The 21,295-nt window shown below is 40.5% G+C and overlaps 1 protein-coding gene across 1 annotated transcript; it reads left to right on the forward strand.

Annotated features, from left to right (window-relative positions):
- Positions 1–19,946, forward strand: LOC131701821 (prolyl 3-hydroxylase 1-like). The gene is made up of 15 exons (XM_059001854.1): positions 1–626; positions 3,088–3,240; positions 6,177–6,366; positions 8,508–8,639; positions 9,390–9,529; positions 9,820–9,909; positions 11,446–11,498; positions 12,014–12,135; positions 13,380–13,507; positions 14,385–14,480; positions 15,290–15,440; positions 16,028–16,145; positions 16,907–16,982; positions 18,412–18,552; positions 19,506–19,946. Exons 1-15 carry the CDS (start codon positions 162–164, stop codon positions 19,845–19,847), a joined length of 2,397 nt encoding a protein of 798 aa, XP_058857837.1. The 5' UTR covers positions 1–161; the 3' UTR covers positions 19,848–19,946.
- The last annotated feature ends 1,349 nt before the right edge of the window (positions 19,947–21,295 follow it).

Consider the following 21,295-nt stretch of genomic DNA (forward strand, 5'->3'; position numbering starts at 1 on the left):
AGTTTAAAGGGAGTGTTCGGAGGGTCTCCGCTAACTCCACCTCCTTCACTCAGTGCTTGCCCCCCGGCGCAGCTGTGAGTTTAGGATTCCTCCTCAGTGTAGACGATACTAACTCAGTGGAACACTGCTGATCTCTCACCAGCGCGGCCCGATTCATCACCATGTTCTGGTTCCTTGGGTCTCTCCTTCTCGCCGTCTCCCAGCTCCCAAAGTCCGCTGCCGACATACAGCTGAACAGCAATGTCCCGTTAGAGCCCTATGATTTGCTGTACGACAACGCGATCGAGGCTTATTACATCGGAGACTGGAAATCGGTCATCTTGAACATGGAGCGGGCGCTGCGAAACAAGGGAGCACTCCGCCGGGCGAAGGCACACTGTTGTCTTCTTTGCGCCAACCAGACCGGCTTCGGTGAACCTCTACCGGGCTTGGGCATGGCGCTGCCAGGGATGGGGCCAGTTGAAGACCTCGGCTTTTTCCAAAAAGTGGTCAAAAGGGCTGCGTGCATACATGAGTGTGAGATGGAGAAAGTGGGGCCCGCATCTCTCCACAAAGTCAGCGAGGAGGTGGCGCTGGAGTTTAGGAAGAGGAGCCCTTATAATTACCTCCAAGTGGCTTATTTTAAGGTAGGTAACTTAAAACTAAGTCAAAATGCATTTATTATGCAAGAAATGCAACCTAGTATACTTTGTTTTTTAAATAAAAATGTGCCAGCCTGGTGTTTTAAAGATAACTTCTTTATTTAAAGTATTATTAATTTCTGTAGGGAAGCTGCAAAATCAGTTACAAATTTAATAATATTCTCACTCCGTTTGGACAATATATTATTGCTATACTCGTTCCAACGAGATTACATATGGCAAACCATCATTTGAAACTAAAATGTAACTTTCTTTTTAAGGAAACGTTTCCAGAGTTGTATTGTTAATGCAACTGTACACACGAATTATTTGTGCCACAGACACTAAAAAAGATACAAGAGTTGTAGAAAATTGAAGTGTCCACGGTTAACTTGTTCAAATGCACTGTAACAAAGGTCTAAAGACGAAACTACTTGGAAGAGGGCAATAGTAAGGTTTCCCGATATATGACGTGCAGCTTAGGCCCTGGGTTATATGTACTTGCCGAATGTCTGCTAACTGTTACCGAGTACAGCAATATGTATACACTGTACAGGAAAGATACACAAATTGTGAAAATATATAAGTACATTATGAAAACAAAAGAATGCATTGGTGTTTGTATACTTAAACTAAAAATAAATAACAAATATCCTTATACGTGATAGTATATATTTTTACACTGCAAAAGGCATGCATTTTTATGCATAAACAGTTCGTTTTCCAGTTTCTTTACCATTATTAAAAGTTTAGACGCGTTTGTCACACTGTGTCGAGTTGGTAAACACTCAGGTAACCCCCCACACCCCACACGTATTATTTTAAAGAGTCCTTCCCCCTTGAGTTCGCTGCCACGTAGTGAGCTCAACACTGCTGGCTGCTCGTTTTCACAGTCTTCCAAGGAAGAGACAGCCACTCCTTTGTATCCATCAATTAAAGCAGGCAGGGCATTGCAGAATTCTGCACCAGCGCGTGTACCCAGTTATGGGCTCCTGCACAATCACCACACAAGTGATTTAGGTATCAGGAAGCGGCAGTAACTTTCAGTTGTACAGTACCTGGTATTTTAATTAACAGCATGTCCAAAAATAATGTACACAATGGTTTGCATTATCATCTCCATGAAACCGTTTTACCTACAGCAGTGACCAAAAGTTTTGCATCACCCTCGGTAATTACCGAATTTTGCTTCATAAATTTAAGTTAACATATTGAATTACACACCGCTATGTAGTTTTCCATATACATAACGGACAACTGACAAAAATGAAAAAAAAGACATTTTGAAATCTAACATGAAATACTGTACTACTATTATGGTTTCTAGTAGACTTTTGCGATATAAATTTGTAGTGTCTTTGATTACATGATGTTAAATAAAATATCTAAATTATGTTTATATATTTTTTTTAAAGTGTGCCACAATCCTAAAATTCTAGGCGATGAAAAACTTTTAGCCACAGCTGTAGTATACTTAAAAACCGAAACTTTAAAATCCAAACACCCCCATGTAATGAGGTGACCATATGACCTTTGACCTTACTTACCAACTGCAAAATATGTTTTTACATGGCTGGAGTGCACCACACAATGCTTCAATCCCATTCAACTGACAAAGATGATATACAGCATTGACACTGACAAAGCAAGGCTATTTTAATATAGTACGAAAAAAAGTTAATATACTGGGATCCTTCACCTGCTCTCTGGAGAAGGGAGCAGGCTGACAGTTTCATATTTGTTATCGGGTAATATCTGCTGACAACTTAATATTTGCATACAAATGTTAAAATATAACCGAGCCCCAGACTAACTTCCTCTTATCTTTGAGTTACATGGATAATTATTCATCGCTCTTCTCAGCAGTCTCCATTGCAGTATTCAAACAGGCTGCGTTTATCGACATCCTGTGCATAAACCTGTGTTGTTTCTGAGAATGGTTTGTGAGGTGACATAAGGCATGACTCCCGAGGGATATAAATAGGGGCTCGTCTTGAGAGTATCGAGCTGATAACGGAGTTGCCTGTTGGGGTGCTGTCCTCTGGACCATCTCGCTCCTGGATAACTTGGGTGAGAATCTAGAATTCTTTCTTACATGTATCTGTAATTGCTGTCTGTTCTAATAAACAAGACAACATTGAAGGACTTGTCTCTGAGATCTTTCCTACATTATGAGAATAATTGAGAGTGAACCAATTGAGAAGACCAGAAAGGGCAAACCCTGGTAAGTATAGCTGATCTGTGTACCTAAAGCAGAAACAAATAGAGCTCTAACAAGTACCATATATGCATAGGGCACCACACCTTTATAAAAAAGCTTTGACACGCCAATAAAAGAGCATTAAACCGAGTAACAGAACTGTGTCCTTTAATATTTGGCAAGAGACATTGCACAAGTGTGTAGCAGGGAGATGATCCAACTGGTCTCTAATAGAAGCAGAACTCAGTGCACACCCTCTTCCCCCAGATTAACAGGCTGGAGAAGGCTGTCGCAGCTGCCAACACGTTCTACATTGCTAACCCCGAGCACGAGGAGATGAGGCAGAACCTGGAGTACTACAAGATGATGGCAGGAGTGCAGGAGTCCGACTTCAAGGACCTGGAGGCAAAGCCCCACATGGTGAGAGACCTGGAACGTGATCCCAGCTGTAAGCCATAAGGTTACATGTTCTCGTCCCGCCCTTGACTCTTACAGCCACGGAATGAGTCTGTGTCAGTAAATCAGTGTCTTCACAGCGCATGTTCTTATTGGTTTTTCTGCCCCCTTACCTCCTTGTGAAGTTTGCCCTCGTGAGAATTGCTGCTTCATAATGTTTTTTGTATCCCCGGAGTTCAGGATCTGCTCCTCAGTTCTAGTTTCTTGTTATTTATAGATGTAACGAAGGCTGTATCTGTCAGCCAGTGTTTTAAGAGCCAGCACCATCTAGTGATCTGCCACTTTGTTATTGATTTGCTGGCAAGGACCAAGCTGTAGGTACAAATAAAATAAATACATCAAAGGTAAATGAAAACACCTTTAAATGGGATACGCTGCCCCAATGATCCGTTTTATCGGCACATTCCTAGACATTTCCACTGGACTCCAGTATCCTATAAAATACTTGGCTGCCTTCCTGCTGCTCGAGCTTGAAGCTGGTGTGGGTGTTTAATGATACTTGCCTACTTTGGCATTGCTTTGGCTAGTTCTGACACACAAGAGGACAGGACACATCTAGTGAAATCTGAACCATGGCTATCCCCAATGTTCAGACGCATGGATAGCCACAGTAACCCCACCCTTACCTCAGTGAGTGCACTGAACTGATGTGCAATACAATAACACAATACAGTGGTGCAATGGATAGCTTCCCTCCGATCGAATCTGTGTTCAATACAGTAGTGATTAGGGCTATGCTGAAACTGTTTCTGAGTAATTACCCTTAAGAAATTGAAGTTGTTAGGTATTAAGTGGAATACAATGTGTTAATTTCTTCACACAAAACAATGCGGTCCCTTGCTGTCCCTTGATTGCACAATTATTGAGTATCAATCAGTAACACTCTGGCAGTATTATTTAATATAGGACCTGTTGTGATCAAACTAACAAACTCATTTATATTCTATAAGCGATTATTTGTCTTACCTTTTATCCTTTTGATATGAAATTATTTTTTACCCCGCTTTCCTTAGTTTCCGTAGAAATGTGTCGTGTTTGCAGTGAATTGTGGGATTGTATTCCTGGGCAAGGTGTTATCTCTGATTAAACGTGACAAAGAAATGCATATCCCATTTTCCACAGCGTTAGCTCAGTTAGGTTTAAGTCATGTTTACATGACCAGTCAGTTGCATTTGCTAGTTTTGTAACATATCTTCATTGTCAGTTTATGGCCTCGGTATGGCAGTACGGCAGTAAAAATGTCAGCGTCCCAGATGAGAGGAAAATGTGCTTCCAGTGGGCAGCTTTTCTTGTTTTGAAATCAGTGCATTAATAAATAGGTGTGTTTTGATTTATTTAGTACCTGCCGATACATACTTCTTAAAGGTAATTCCGTGTAAAATACAAGTGTCAGCACATCCCTAGTACTGACATCCTTTCTTTACAAATTGCATTTGTGTAGAGCTGGAAACCGTGAATCTTGTAATATAATTTTGCTTCAAGCTGTCTTTGTTATTTAGATTAAACACCAGTAAACCCACGCTTTGGCAGATATCTTACATATAAAGAGTACCATACACAACTATAGCAGTGTGATTGCAGTCCGTGTCCTGAAGATTTTGGACATTTTACTACCCTGTCAGTAAGTTTGTAAACTTCACTGTGAAAACAAGTTTTGGATCGACCTGCCCCCCTAAATTCTATTACTGAATTGTTTGTTTGTAGTTTTATACAATTAGCGATTTTCTGTGGGTTTTTTCTTTAAAAATAACAGACTTAAGCTAACACAGCTCCTTATTTTTGTACAGTTTGCGCTTAAATATTTTGTTCTAAGGCCAATGTTAAATGAGGTTCCAGTTACAGAACAGCGGTTCTCAAACTTCGCTGCACTGTGATCTCCTAGTTCTAGCAATAAAAATGACTAGGTAGTATTTTTTTACAGCCAGCAGTAAAAAAAATAAAAAATAAATAAAAATTACAAATGCTTCCAGGCTGCCACGGTTTACGCGATCGTACCACAAGGACAGCTTCTTGATCCAGCTTTCCATTTTGTCAGTGTGCTAAGAATATTTAAGCAATCAAAAATATCTGCCATTTAGCACAAGCTTATTGTTTTTTTTTTTTTGTTTTTTTTTTAGTACTGCTAATCGGGTCTTTGTTGGCATTCATAAATATTGACACATGCTTTTAAAATGAAAGGCAGCATTTTTGTGCCTAACCCCCCCAAAAATGTTTGCAACCATTTTAGTCGCAGTCTGGAGCCATGCATCATAATTTCTCATTTCTCTGTGATTCAGTGGTACAAACAGCTTGATACATTACGATGGTGTGATTGAGGGAGTATTGTGAGCAGCTGCCGGTGTGTTTCAGTTGCAAGCCTGCGTCGTACCAGTACCGTTACACGTACCACAGGTTGAAAACCGCGGTCATAGAATATACAGACTTGGAATCCCTATAGGAGTAAGTTAGACCATCATTCCCACTGTCCTATAATAAAGACTAGATCAAGGGGTCTATAGCATGCTGCTGCACTCCTTCCCCCTGGAACTCCCCTCCAGCTCTCTTTGGAATGCAGAGTCAACATTTTGAAGCTTAAAACATATTTTTTTGATTTGGCTTTTTACTGGCGAGTGCCCTGAGATGCTTGTTCATGAAAGATGCTCTATACTTAATTAAATGATTATGGTATGTAATAGAAACCCTTTCAGTGCAGAATTGATCTGATTGTGCACTTACCCACTGATTTTTATTAATTTATTGGCTTGCTTAAAATTGCAACCTGCGCATTTAACCTCCACCCTGTGTTCCCGGCCTGAGATCTGTCTTCAATCACAGTTGATATTTGTGTTTTCACCTCCATGCTGCATTCCTGGCCTCTGTCTGTCTTCAATCACTGTTGATTTTTGTGTTTTCACATACAGGATGAGTTCCGGCAGGGAGTGAAGCTCTACACTGACGATCAGTTCCAGTCCGCGATCGAGCCCTTCGAGAGGGCCCTGGAGGCCTACTTCTCAGCTGACCTGGAGTGCCGTGCGATCTGCGAGGGGGCCTACGACTACGACGGCTACAACTACCTGGAGTACAGTGCAGACCTCTTCCAGGCAATCACAGGTACACAGTGCTGACCTCTTCTACACAATCACAGGTACACAGTGCTGACCTCTTCTACACAATCACAGGTACACAGTGCTGACCTCTTCTACACAATCACAGGTACACAGTGCAGACCTCTTCTACACAATCACAGGTACACAGTGCAGACCTCTTCTACACAATCACAGGTACACAGTGCAGACCTCTTCCAGGCAATCACAGGTACACAGTGCAGACCTCTTCTACACAATCACAGGTACACAGTGCAGACCTCTTCTACACAATCACAGGTACACAGTGCAGACCTCTTCTACACAATCACAGGTACACAGTGCAGACCTCTTCTACACAATCACAGGTACACAGTGCAGACCTCTTCTACACAATCACAGATACACAGTGCAGACCTCTTCTACACAATCACAGATACACAGTGCAGACCTCTTCTACACAATCACAGATACACAGTGCAGACCTCTTCTACACAATCACAGATACACAGTGCAGACCTCTTCTACACAATCACAGGTACACAGTGCTGACCTCTTCTACACAATCACAGGTACACAGTGCTGACCTCTTCTACACAATCACAGGTACACAGTGCAGACCTCTTCTACACAATTACAGGTACACAGTGCAGACCTCTTCCAGGCAATCACAGGTACACAGTGCTGACCTCTTCCGGACAATCACAGGTACACAGTGCAGACCTCTTCTACACAATCACAGGTACACAGTGCAGACCTCTTCCAGGCAATCACAGATACACAGTGCAGACCTCTTCTACACAATCACAGGTACACAGTGCAGACCTCTTCCAGGCAATCACAGGTACACAGTGCTGACCTCTTCCAGGCAATCACAGGTACACAGCCACAGCTTTCTGAACTCCGGGGATCAGGGACCTTTAAGGACGTTTCTTACCTGTTTATTATGAAAAGACAGAATACTGAATACTGGCATCCATTTATGAAAGCATATTTTCTATATGGTAAAATTTGTAGTTGTCTGTTTATTTTTATTTTTAAATGTATGTTTCCAAATTACATGTTATTTTGTAATGTAAGCAAATGTACACATATAAATCTAAACCCACAATGGGCACCATAGGAGTTCATTATTACAGAACAGAAGTGCTATGTAGATAATAATCAAAATACATTCTGTAAAAGGAAATATATTAAGCCAACTAGACAAAAATACACACTTAATACATATTTAATATTCAGTATTGTGAGTAACTTCTTGTGGACTACCATTTAAGAGATGTGATGTTAACTTAGTTACTGAAAATGTTAATTCTCATATACTGGAAATGTGGGAAATGTCCAGCCTTCATAGAATGGGAACACTTCACCCTATTCTGAAAGGAAAACACACCAGTAAAGCAGTGAATATTTTTTTTGCGAAGGTATATTATTATTATTATTATTATTATTATTATAGGGCTACTGATTTTCTATTCTGGGGAATAGCAAATTCAGTTTTTCAAAAATGACCAATAACATTTTTTTTCCTGTTTTTCCCCACTTTATATCAATGTAGTGTTAATTAAACATGGCATTTATACATAACTACAATGCTGATAAATAAAATAAGCAAATTAAGAAATATTACCACTTTTTAATTTTTTTTTAATTAGTCAAGGTTTTTAATCAGACTCTTGTTGCTGTAATAGTAAGTAAAGCACATGAAGACACTTCAAACCTGTCGTAATGTTTATAAACATCACTAGGCTCATTGTTGGTATTAAAGTATTAAAATACGCAGAAACTTAATTATATTACAACAGTCCAGCACTGCTGTGAGAATCGTATGCACAGTCTTCCACTAACACTGCAGTACAGTCTACAAATAAAGGTGTTTAGCTTATTGCTGGCTTAACAATAAACCATATTAGACAGTTTACCAGTTTATTGAAACTTGGTATTAACATCAATAATCATAAGTTAATCGAGAGTATTCAATTCTGGGGCTATATGGGAATGTCTATCCGTACGATTGTTCATGTGTATGTCACACTTTCATTATTGCATATATCTGAAAAACCACTTGTTAAATTGTGAGCAATACAATTAGAAGGTGGAAAAAGCATAGTAAACTCTCTCTCTCTCTCTCTCTTTCTCTCTCTCTCTCTCTCTCTCTCTCTCTCTCAGATCACTACATTCAGGTGCTGAACTGCAAACAGAACTGTGCTGTGGAGCTGGCTACCAGACCCGGCCGGGACAAACCCATTGAGGACTTCCTCCCTGAACACTTCAACTACCTGCAGTTTGCCTATTACAACAGTGAGTGGCCATTCTTGTACAGTAACACAAGTGTAACCCTACACACATATTCACTTATATTATACTATTACACTTCTGTGTAAGTTTCAATTAATATTGGAGACTGTATTTCTTTATAGGCAGAATACAAATGAGACATGCATTAATCTTTCATTCATTTAATTCTACAATTTGACAGGTTGAGACAGGACTGATTGCTGTGGAATGACCTCTATCTACATATGTTCCGTGTTCTTTCATGCATTCCTAATTGAACTGCTCTCAAAATGACCTTGCATATTAAAAAACATTCAAATGAGTTTAACTTCAGAATTGTCAGGCATTGACCTCTATAGACAAGATGTACTGGATGTTTTTTCATACATGATTTAGAATGTAATTTCTTTGATCTGAATGTGTTGCAATAAAGTATTTGTGAAAACCAGTCCGTGCACATACAGAGGGTCCTCAAAACACTTAATAATCACACAGTACCTGAAACCATCATATATAATCGCTTAATCAAATATCTGTGTAAAAGTTTATGGGAATATAGCAAAATGCAATCCGAAACGTCTAATAGATTTTGGTGAAAAATCAAGGCTGTTATCGTGTTCACCATGCAGTGTGTGACAGACAGCAGATACACAGACACAATCAGCGCCTAAGCATCTCTAGGTTTTGCATGAGGAGCCTAAAAACTCCAAATCTGAACCAAGACTGAACCGAGCCCCCATTGGTTTGGCTGAAACGTATCCATTCCTGTTTCAGGTGAGAAGTATGAGAAAGCCATTGAATGTGCAAAAACCTACCTCCTCTTCCGACCCAATGATGATGTGATGATTCAGAACCTGGCTTACTACTCGGCAGTGCTGGGGGAGGAGAGGGCTGCAGCAATCACTGCTAGAGAGGTAGGCTGTTCATAGCAACCAGGGCAAAAGCAAGAGCTCTACTGAGCTTTGCTGCAGAACAAGCTCCATCAGCACCGCAGTGCAGCACTGAGACAAATTTACTGATTGTTTTTATTTTATAAACACTGTATAGTTACTACTGTATATCTTATTTGGGTCCGGAAAACTTGAACAAAATGTTTTGGGGCAGGGACATGAAAACTATGCCTAGTCTTTGAAGCCCTTGGATTTGTAGTGTAGTCTGTAACACATGTTAACCTCCTCCTCCTTCCTTCCCCCCTCCCTCCCAGAATATCCAGCAATACATGAAGCAGTCTCTCCTGGAGAAAGAACTGCTGTACTTCGCCTATGACATCTTTGGAATCGCTTTTGTTGACCCGGTACGTGAAGCACTTTGACTAAAAATACAATACTAGAATGGCACCCCGAAATGTTCACCCGTTTCTAGGAAAGCAGTGCAACTGGGGATGGGGAGTTTTGTTGACTGATGACCTCACTCAGAATACTTGCTCACTAAATATCCTGAATAGATAATTATCTCCTCTTTAAAAAATATATTCTAAAGACCTTAATGAGCAATTCTTGGTGGTACCCAAAATATGATCCGTTAGTTACCAATGCTGAATGAATGGGTGGAGCTCTTGTTCTCTTTGTTATTTTTGTTGGTACTGTGTGTGTGTGTGTGTGTGTGTGTGTGTGTGTGTGTGTGTGTGTATAATACTATTATACTGCTCATCCAGGTAGATGTATACATGGAGTGGTGTAAAAACAGGAAATGCATTGCTGTTAGTTTTGGATGCAGGTCTTCATTCTACACTGACTGACCTCTGCAATGTGTTTGACATGTGTACAATACACTACAATGATACCCCAAACTGCTCACCTGTTTATAGGAAAGCAGTACAGCTGGGGATGGGGAGTTTGTTACATACATCACTTACATAACTTATTAAAAATGCTACTTGAAAATAGATTCAATTAGTTTATCCACAAGAACAGTTTATTTGATCATTTTAAGCTTGTCAGGTTAGAACCCCATTTCACTGGAATAGCCTCCCAGGCAGCACTGCCCTTCTAAAAGTTTCCCACAGTAAAAGCATAACAAAGTGTGATAGGGTAAAGCACAGGTAAGCATTGTAAAGCCCAGAGAGGTATGGTAAAGCATTTAAAAAAACACACTTTATAAACCGTGGGAAACTATGGTACATGCATAGCATAACCATGGGGAAAAACATGGGGACAATGCTAAATAACTGTGGAAAGTTACTGTGGTAATTTTTCTAAGGGTAGATTAATAATTTCCGTGAAAGAGTTCAGATAATGCATCTTAAGAATGCCTCTTTCTAGAGAACTTTGTGATGGCGCCCATACCTGCCAACCAAAAGCTTGAGGCTTGTGATCTGTACTCTAATAATCATATGGCAGATGCTTACAGTAGCTAATGAATGGTTAATAATAATAATAATAATAATAATAATAACTTTAAATATAGCACCTTTCACACAGTGTCCCAAGGCGCTGCCCAGTAAAATGTCCACAAATGTATAAACATTGTAAACTTAAATACAAACAAGATACAAGCAGAATTTCTCAAGTACATTGGTAAACCGTGTAAGCATAAAAACAAGATACCAAATCTCAGTTGATATTTCAAAACCTAGGAAGCCTAAGAAGAGAAGACAGCCAAAAAGAGGTACATTTGAGAGAAGTGTTAAACTGAGAAACTGAAGTAGAATTTCAATGCAGCTGGGAAGACTTCCACAAGGAAGAGACAATGCAACTATAGCTGTGCCCACCAAGAGGAATACGCTTAGGTGAAATGCATTTAAGAAGTCCTGAATTGGAAGGCCTACGCTGTCTCCCAGGGATGTATGTAAGCTCTGATAATGACGGTTTCTCTTTGTTTCCACTTCTAGGACACATGGACCCCTGAAGAAATCATGCCTCAGAGGCTGCGAGACAAACAAAAGTAAGAATGAAATCAGTAGAAGTGTTCAAACTGGGCAATACAATACAGTACAATACAATCCAGCAGCAGCTACCAGTCAATATCCGGCTGCTCTTCAGTTCTGGAGGACTGCCATAGATTGCACTGCATATGTAACACAGACTAGATCTGCCCGCTGTCTTCTAGAAGAAAGAGGCGGCGCCATCTAGTGTCCTGCCACTTTGCCTTCAGTTTTGCTGGCAGTACCCTGCTGTGCACTAGAGGGTGCTGGCGTTTGCTAATATAAAGACACCTTGGCTGATCTACAGTAGCCTACATTCCACATGGCAGTCAACTGGAACTGGAGAGCAGCTCTCAAGCTCATAATTGTTAATCTGCTCATTGACAATGGAAGTTTTGCATTCTGTATATGAAAGACACAAATGTGTTAATGTTGTGTCAATGCGAGCAGCCAAGTTCAGAGCCCTGCTGGCTGATTCATGACCTGGTCTAAAGGCCTGTATAAGTGTGGCTGTAACCCTACCCGCTCTCTGCAGGGCGGAACGGGAGACAGCAGCCCGGATCTCTGAGGAGATTGGGAACCTGATGAAGGAGATAGAGAACCTGGTGGAGGAGAAGAGCAAGGAGTCAAATGACATCACTCAGCTGGTCAGAGAAGGTGAGGAGGAGTCGCCTGGTCTTCCAGGGAAAAGCTGGTGCCTTTGGGTTAAACCAGGGATGACCACACTGTGGCCTGTGGACAGGTAGCATACAAATTCATTATAAAAACTGCACTTTCAAAAATACAATGTGTTTAATTTCCGTATGTTAAATATGTTGGCATTTAAATATTTAAAAAGGCATGGACTGTTATTGAGTTATTTTAATTCTATCAGTCCACTGCAAATCACCCTTGAAGCGCAGATCACATGTCCTCTGTGTGTGAGGAAGTACTGGTGGCGTGAATTGCACTGTTGTAGTATTAGAGGCAATATTGTAAAAATGGAACGTGGGTCAAAAAAAAAAAAGAAATGCAGTACAGGAAACAGGCAATTTCAGGATAAATGGAGTGAAACTTTTTTTTTTCACAGTTAGACAGGACTGCTTGTCTAATATGCCAAGAAGCCATTGCTGTAATCATACTCCAAGTATACAGGAAAGAGAAAGCCAAAGAACTGAAAATGAAACGTGCCCGACGAGATGTACTTCCAAGAGGCTCTCGCATACAAGAAAATATCACCCGTTTACACATTTATTGAGTATCATGATCAAACTAGCAAACATTTGTATTTTGTAAGTGACGATTTGTCAACTTTATTATCCTTTTTTCATATGACATTTTTTTTCACTTTCTTTAGAAATGTGTAATTTCCACAGTGAACTGTGGGATTGTAATTCTGGGCAAGGTGATATCTCTGATTAAACTTGACAAACAAATACATATCTGTTTCTACAGCGGTAGCTTGAGTTAGGTCAAAGAAAAGGTCACATTTACATGATGAATCGGTTGCATTTGCAACATATTTTCATTGCCAGTTTACTGCCTCGGTACAGCAGTAACAATGTCAGCGCCTTGGTTGAGAGGAAAATCGCTTTCAATCTGCTTTTAAAATGCTCAGTGTGGTAGTTAATTGATTGGTACACAGTGGTGAAAGGGCAGCTTTTCTTGTTTTGAAATCCACACTTTAAATAGTAGGTGTGTTTTGATTTATTTAGTACCTGCCGACAAATACTACTTAGTTACTTACTCAGAAAATCTGTGTATCCGCACAGCCCTATCAGAATGAAGAGGGCATTCCTGCAGTGTGTCCCGTTGCATCCCAGTAGATCTGGTGTGTTAGTAGATTACAGGAATGAGCTGTCTGTCATCGAGCAATAACACCCTGCTTCTGTAACACCCTTTTCCCTAACAATGCTTTGCAGGTGGCAAAGTGCTGTTCGATGGGATCACCATCAGCATGACCTCCAAAGAGCTGAATGGGTCCCAGAGGGCGGTGCTGGATGGGGTGGGGACAGAAGAGGAGTGCAGGGAGCTCCACCTCCTGTCCAATGTGAGTATCTCGAAAGATTAAACACAAGCACTAGTAAGATACAGTAAGACGGGGTCCTCGAGCGGCTCACCTGGTAAAGGCAGGGACACGTGGTGTGCAGGATGAGGCAGACAGTCAGGGGAGAACAGGTTTGTGTCTTGGCTGTGCAGAGTTGCCAGTCTTTGCTGGGGATTCCACAGGGAGCATTGGCTCTGGTGCTCCAGTGGGTTAGAGACAATCGTCAGGGACTGTTTCTCCTCACCCTGCTACAGCAGCCCTATTGGCCAGGCTGCTCCCCTGCTGGGCCACCCCATTTCTATGTAACATAATGAAACCCCATACATTACAGGATGTAAACAGACCAAGGAACATCATGCTATGGGACGACAGTAGTTATGTTGTGGAGCAACTAGTATAGGAATTTTTCAGAAGGTCTTTATTTTCTTGCCAGGAATGTAGAATGTTTTGCTCATAAAATGACACTAGTCCAGTTCACCTTGGAATATTCACTTTGACCTTTATTAATGCATGTTTCACGCAGTAATCACACAGACTTCCCTCCCCTGTTGAAGTCTGCAAATCTCCCCTTTGTCATTGAGCTATTTCCAGCATGCAGTGCTTTCACAGGTGTGTTTTAGGAAGCATTACATATCCAGCCATAAAGTGTTCAGTCCTTCAAATGCAATGCAGTTCGAAGAAAATAATGCAAGTGTGCTTTTCATGTAATATAACACTTGTAGACAGCAATGCATGCCGTAATAGCTAAGACAAAGGGGATGCTGCTGTCTGTCGTAACATTCAGAACTCCCATTGCATAACATTTGAATCCAGGTATTTGTTAATTAGGCCAGACGTTTTGAACTTTGTTTTGTACTGAGTCGTTGCTGTGTCTCCCCAGGCAGCCGCTTTGAAGGGGGATGGGTACAGAGGGACTCCCTCTCCACACACACCCAATGAGAAGTTCCACGGAGTTACTGTCCTCAAAGCACTGAAGGCAAGCTGCTTTATTCTGATCATTTCAATTAGTTTTTTGTGTTTTTATTTTATTTTTATTCCTTTACTTTTATCTTAAACATTACAAGAAAGCACAGGCTACCCTCTGACTCCTTCATGAGAGTTGGAAAGAGAAGCACCCTCTATTAGTATTTCCAGGCATGATTTGAAACACACTTGGAACTAAGATATTACACCATGCACACCAGTGTTACCATCTGCATAACAGATTAATCAGTCATGTGAGGAACCGCCCATGTACACAAAAGGGTGTACTAGGTATAGCAGATGTTTTGTATGTCTTTGTATGTGTCGATTCATCTATTAAAAAAAAAAAACTGCTGTGGCAGATACAGTATATACAATCCCAGACGAGGTTTCCAGAAAAGATTAATTTCTCTGTGGGGATTTTTAATAGAAGCTTACCCTGCTCCACAGCCAGTATAGTAGTCCTGGACCCTTGATGATTCTGATGTTCAATAACAAACTATTAGCTTTGTTTTCTGTAAAATATAGTCCGCTTCTTTTATAGAGCATGAAGATGTAATGTATAACCCTTTATTGCAGCACGCCTATTTTATTCACAATGTGACAAAAAAATATGCAGGTTTCCAGGGGGGAGAAAACTTTAGTGTCTTCATAAAGTACTTGTGGGACATGTAAACAAACTGGACTGCCAACCAGCTATACTTTCTGAGAAAGCCGAATGCACACAAAACTGTTGTAGAAAGTGTAAAACTAACATTACTCATTGCAGCACCCTGCAGCTTGAGCTTGTGTGTTCAGTAGTTTTTATCTGTGGAATTGCAGCTGGCACAGGAGGGCAAGGTTCCCCTGAAGAGCGTGCGGCTGTATCATGACCTCAGCGAGAAGGTGCGGAAGGTTCTCGAGTCGTATTTCCGTCTGGAGACGCCGCTGTACTTCTCCTACACACACCTCGTCTGCCGCTCCGCCATCGACGGTGAGGAAACAGCCTACCATTCACAACACTTAACTAAAAAAAGAGTGAGCGTTAACAGGTTCCCTTTGCTGTCCAGTGGCTGACTCACTGATGGGTGACAGTGTGCCACTCATGGAAAATAATCATTTGACGCTTGTCTAACTCGTGAAACTTGACAAGCTGCCATGTTGTTGTGTTTGTTAGCACAGGACATGCTGACAACACAGAATGATCTGCTGTCCATGAACGGCATCTTCAGCTCTCAGCTTCAGAGTTAAAAAAGAGCTGCAGCAAATGATTCTTTAGTTTGCAGGCATGTTGTCAGCAACCAAGTGACAGAAAATGTTGAAGTGTTATAGAAATGCCTTTCAAATGGCCCAGCGTCTTAGCCAGTGTATTTGTAATGATCAGCTCCAAGTCCTGTGCCTTGTGAGTGAGAGCCCCGGTGAGAACAGTTTGAGCCTGTGCCTGGAACCTTGTGCTTTGTGAGTGAGAGCCCCGGTGAGAAAGGTTTGAGTCTGTGCCTGGAACCTTGTGCTTTGTGAGTGAGAGCCGCGGTGAGAACAGTTTGAGTCTGTGCCTGGAACCTTGTGCTTGTTGTATTTCAGAGAAACAGGAGGGCCGGGAGGATCTCAGTCACTCCGTGCATGTGGATAACTGCTTACTCAACTCCGAGGCCATGGAGTGCATTAAAGAAACCCCCGCCTACACCTACAGGGACTACAGGTACAAGAGCAGGGCTTGGGCTGCGCAGCTTCAAGTGTCAATTACTGTCTGCACTTGCGTTCACTATACGGAACTCAAATGTGCAGTTTCAAAAGAAACACATGTGACAGCAAATTTTAATTTCAAATATCTGGTACTGCAGTAAGATTAAAGTTTGCTTGCCTTCCTATGTCATTTCTCCTCAGCCATGTCGGTGGCATCAAGCATCTTACTGGCTGCAAAGCATGTCAGTCATTGGGGCAGGCTGCTGATTGGTTACTGACAAGAAAGAAGGCCCTGGAGGAATGAGTTCAATCTCAGTCTCCAGGTGGCATGAGCATGGAAGTGCACAAGTTTCCTTTAACCTAATTTAGTACCAGGAGTTTCAAAATGAAAGTACGTGTCTGCTAGATGTCTTTCAAAACTACACTTTAAAGACACATATAGTCAATAGAACATATATGGGATTATTTAGTTATCTACATTCACTTTATGGTCAATGGCAAAAGATCTAGGGACCTTGTGTAGGCAAGTCAAAGTGAGAAGTATAGTTAGCAGGATGTTTAGAAATTCCCAAAGTGGCTCTCTTGGTTCCAACAGTGTCCACTGGATGGCATGTGTTCTGTTTTAAAACAGCCCCATTCAAGGAGACCTGCAACCTCTGTCCACCAGGGGGTGCAAAATCCTATAATATTTTTTACACTGTGCAAAGGGGACATAAGGGAGTGACACCTAAGCATTTTTAGTTTTTGTGTACTGATTTTATTCTTTTGTAATTTCAGTGCAATCCTTTATCTGAATGATGACTTTGAAGGTGGCGATTTCATCTTCACAGAGCTAGATGCGAAAACAGTTACTGTAAGTTGTGTTGAAATACACACAGTGTTAATTGCTTTAAATCTGTTTCAACCATACTCCCTAATAATTTGCAACATTTCCAGTGTTTTTATGTCATGAAAAGTTTGTGACCGGATCTCTGCGACAGATCGCACCGCAAATACACTCTATTGCTAAGCAAACTGTGTATCATTTAAAACAAACACTGTTTACAACACTGATATTCACTAAACACCAGACAAGGGTGTGAAGAATACACTTCTCTTCACCCAGCTCACCTGTCATAAAGGAATGAGCTCTGTACTGTCCTGTAAACAGTAATAGATTACCCTACAGTGTCTTGAAATGAGTCTGGGGAGCTACAGTATACTCTTATTGAAAACTTGAACGCAGTACCCCAAATAGCAAAACCATTTAAAAAATGACCAGTAAGATTTGTGGTATTGGATTTATTTGTACAGTTCACATGATGTTGCACAAGTAAGCTTCCAGTGTTGTTACAAATGATTATTACACATCTAGAGTGTACAAAAACATTTCTTCATTTCCATAAATGTTTTGAAAACTATAAATAACTTGTTGAAACAATACTTTGAGAATAAGTAGGCTATTCCTCTGCAGTAACTTGTCTCTGCTCATAAATTGGACATTTTGTGTTGCTACCAGTTTCCTTCAAAACCATTATCAAAATACAGTACACAGTTCACACTAGATTAAAATAAACTGACTTTTAGTAGAGCTATGAATAAGACAATAAAACACTGTGTTACTGTAGCATTGATTAGGCAGCATTATAGTAAAATCATGATAAAGTTGACGTTTAAATATTAATGAAAATGATGCTTCAGACAGTGAAGATGATAGCCTTAATACAAGCTATGCTTCTCAGCCTGTGTGTGTATCTTCACTTTTTTCTTCTGCTCTTTGCAGTGCTTTTCTATTTCTTTTTGATGTGTCTGTCTGGTGAGTTGTGTTACATTTATGTTCTACCTGCGAGTATCAACCTGCGTATGAGGCTGGTTGTGTTTTTTCAGGTTATACGAAAGCCATGAGGAATATTCTCTTGATGAACAATGAACAAGAGAGGCTGGGGTACAGCATGGTGTCTAATATCTTGGGAACTGCTCCTCTGAGATGTAATGTGCATTTCAGTGGATATTTATTTGTTGAAATGATTACATATATTGTGAATGTAGATTTTGTGATGGTACTTTGTTTGTAGAGACGCCTATGGAAGGCTATATCGAGGAAACCACTTCTCAACGTTATTATAACACTGAACAGAAGCAGCAAGATGTCACTTTCAGCACACACATACACGCACACACACACACACACACACACACACACACACACACACACATGCTTTCACAAGTGCAGAATGCGAGCCCTTCACCAGACATGCATGTCTGTCATTAAGTGACTCAACGCTTTTCCTTTGTAACTGCAGGCAGAGGTCAGGCCGAAGTGTGGTCGAGTTGTTGGGTTTGGAGCTGGCAAGGAGAACCCTCACGGGGTGAAAGCCGTGACGAAGGGACAGCGCTGCGCCGTGGCAATGTGGTTCACACTGGACCCACGGCACAATGAAAAGGTAAAGCCTGCTCAAGCCTATCTGGGACTGGGAATCTCATCAGTTAGTCCTACACATTTGGTTTGACAAGGAACTATCTTGTGCTTACTGTGTGACATTGTAGTTTTGACCAAATTCTTCTTTAAACTGAATAAGATTAAACAGCCAGTCCTGGGTTTCAGAACTCCCATTGTTTAGGTGTATTATTGAAATGACCAGGAGCCTGTCAATTGGGACCTGGGTAAATCTCCTCTCAATTGACTGATTGCACATCTCATCACAGCATGAATAATTTACCTGTGAGTCTGTAGCTTTACTAATAATAGGAGTTGCTCATGCAGCTATAAGGGATGAACCATTTATTAAACATCAAACTCCTGGCTGCTGTTCATTTCAGTAAAATATGTTATTTTATAGTAGTTCTGAAACCCAGGACTAGATGCAGGGCTGGTGAGAGTTTCAAGTCATATACTGAATTCATGAATAATCTTATGTGTATGTATATTAGGTATACAATGCAATTCTTAGAAAATGTAGATTCATGTCTCCAAACATAGAAAATTTAAATAAATGCCAACCAGTCAATCGGAAGCTCCTATAGGCATCCTTAAAGCACCATTGTCGACTCTGGAGAGATTCTAGAGGAGTGACTGTCTTTGGAGAAATTCTAGAAAAGCGACTGTCTCTGGAGAGATTCTAGAAGAGCGACTGTCTCTGGAGAGGTTGTAGAGGAGAGACTGTCTCTGGAGAGGTTGTAGAGGAGAGACTGTCTCTGGAGAGGTTGTAGAGGAGAGACTGTCTCTGTATCAGTTATACTAAGATCCTCAGTCTAGCTTTTTCCACTGTGTGAAACTGTTTAATTGCATTTGGCAACTAGGAAGGGCAAAACAATAGAATTTCCTCAATAACAACATTGCTTAACAATTACATTTCAACAATATTTGAACACTAAAACATGTTTGTTTATTAAACAGGAGAGAATCCAAGCGGAAGAGCTGTTGAAAATGCTCTCTAGTCCAGTTGATGCAGAATTTCAAGAGGTCGCTAAAGAAAGCCCAGCAGAATCAAAACAGACTGCCGAGACACCAGGGAACGCACAAACAGACGTCACAGAGGAAACAGACTCTATTTCAGAGAAACAGGCTCCAGTAACAGAGGTCCAAACAGACTCAGAATCTGGACCTGTATCAGACTCATCCACAATTAATGCCTCTGTCTCCTCTGCAGAGACTGAGCAGAAAGTTTCAGAAAGCAGAGATCCCACTGCTGCCACCAGCTCAGCTCTGGACTCAAGAGACAGAAAAGAGGAGCTATAAGTTTCATTTGCAGCAGTTTTAATTTTATATTGTGTTTTTTTTATATATATATGAATGTGTTTGGTTTTGTGGTCAATAAAGTATTTTGTGGGGATGTTGGCCTGATTTACGTTTGTGCAATTTTGTTTTAGATTTTCTTAAATGGAGCAACACTGGGTATCATATATCAGCTCTTTAGACAGTGTCTCTTATTCTGTGGAGACAGGATTATCTGTCAGTAATTAGGAAGTTTTAAATCAATATGTTTACATGCAAAAGCAATTGTTTATGGAATGCTAACTTTCCTCTGTCCCATTTGAACATGATAAAAGGGCTTTACATGAATTTAAATTAGCAAGCTATTTCTCATGACGCAGTGCAAATAAGGGAGGTAAGTTTTACATTTTTAAATGAACCAATAAAGGGTGCTTTATAATGGCAATCAGTCATTATAACCAACAGACCCTGAAAAATACTGTGAGGGAATGCTGTCTTTCTTTCTTTGTATCCTTCTCTCCTCTGATCTATCCTCTCCTCCATAATATATCCATTGTGCATTCAAAGTAGAGAACTTCAGTTTTGTGCTTTACCATGGGAAAAGCACAGTAACATTGTTGAGCAGTGATACACATTTTAGTTGGTGCATTCATCAGTTATTTGTCTATGCAAATGGCATTTTAGAGTTTTGCATATAACAGTACATAACCAAAACTTAGTTCTGTGTAAGAACTCTGTTTAGAAGTTATGGATAATTTACACAATAGAGACCGGTGATTGGAATAAAGCTTTGTCAGGACAACTGTAAGTTACATTTTGAATATGTTTATAATCACTCCTTGTGCTCCAGTATTGATATACCGCATGCCTTCAACAATGACAAAACGAACCCCAAACACTAAATTCAATTAGAAAGTATCTGTATTTTGGGAAATAAACTGGAAAGTCAACAAGGTCTAATTTCTGAAGAATAAAAGTGCAAAGTGGTGTCAACTAGGTATAAGTAACACAATCAAGCCAAGTTTTAATAAAATTCAGCGACAGATACACAACTAAATGATGTTCTTCTAGTGCTATTTTATAATAATTTCAGCTTTGTCATATTGTTTAGCTACTAATTAAGAAATATGATCAGTTTAATATTTTTTTTTTCTTGCCAGCTTTCATTTTGCATGTCAAAATAAATGAATTCCAGTCCCACATCTGTTCTCAGCTTACGTTTGTGAACGTTCGTTCAACCCAACGCCTGCATTCCCATGAAGAACTGTGTCCTCCTACTAATCCTGTCTCACTCTTCATATCACAGCCGCCCATTAGAACCATCTGCCTAAAACATTCCAAACTAACTGGTAAAGAAAACAATGTAACTCAAGCACGGAGATCAGAGTAAGTAATCATGCTTTTTTAGTGTAGTCTATAAACTAAACTTCCTCGTTTAACAGGTAAATACCCTCCTCGATGGATTGTAGAGG

The sequence above is a fragment of the Acipenser ruthenus genome, chromosome 27, assembly GCF_902713425.1.
Source record: "Acipenser ruthenus chromosome 27, fAciRut3.2 maternal haplotype, whole genome shotgun sequence".
In the NCBI taxonomy this organism is placed as follows: domain Eukaryota; kingdom Metazoa; phylum Chordata; class Actinopteri; order Acipenseriformes; family Acipenseridae; genus Acipenser; species Acipenser ruthenus.

Excerpts from the sequence above, each read along its gene's own strand:
- LOC131701821 (XM_059001854.1), top strand. The coding sequence starts at position 162 with ATGTTCTGGTTCCTTGGGTCTCTCCTTCTCGCCGTCTCCCAGCTCCCA. Across the intron at positions 3,241-6,176 it reads TGGAGGCAAAGCCCCACATG|GATGAGTTCCGGCAGGGAGT; the intron begins GTGAGAGACCTG and ends TTTCACATACAG. Across the intron at positions 16,146-16,906 it reads TACACCTACAGGGACTACAG|TGCAATCCTTTATCTGAATG; the intron begins GTACAAGAGCAG and ends TTGTAATTTCAG.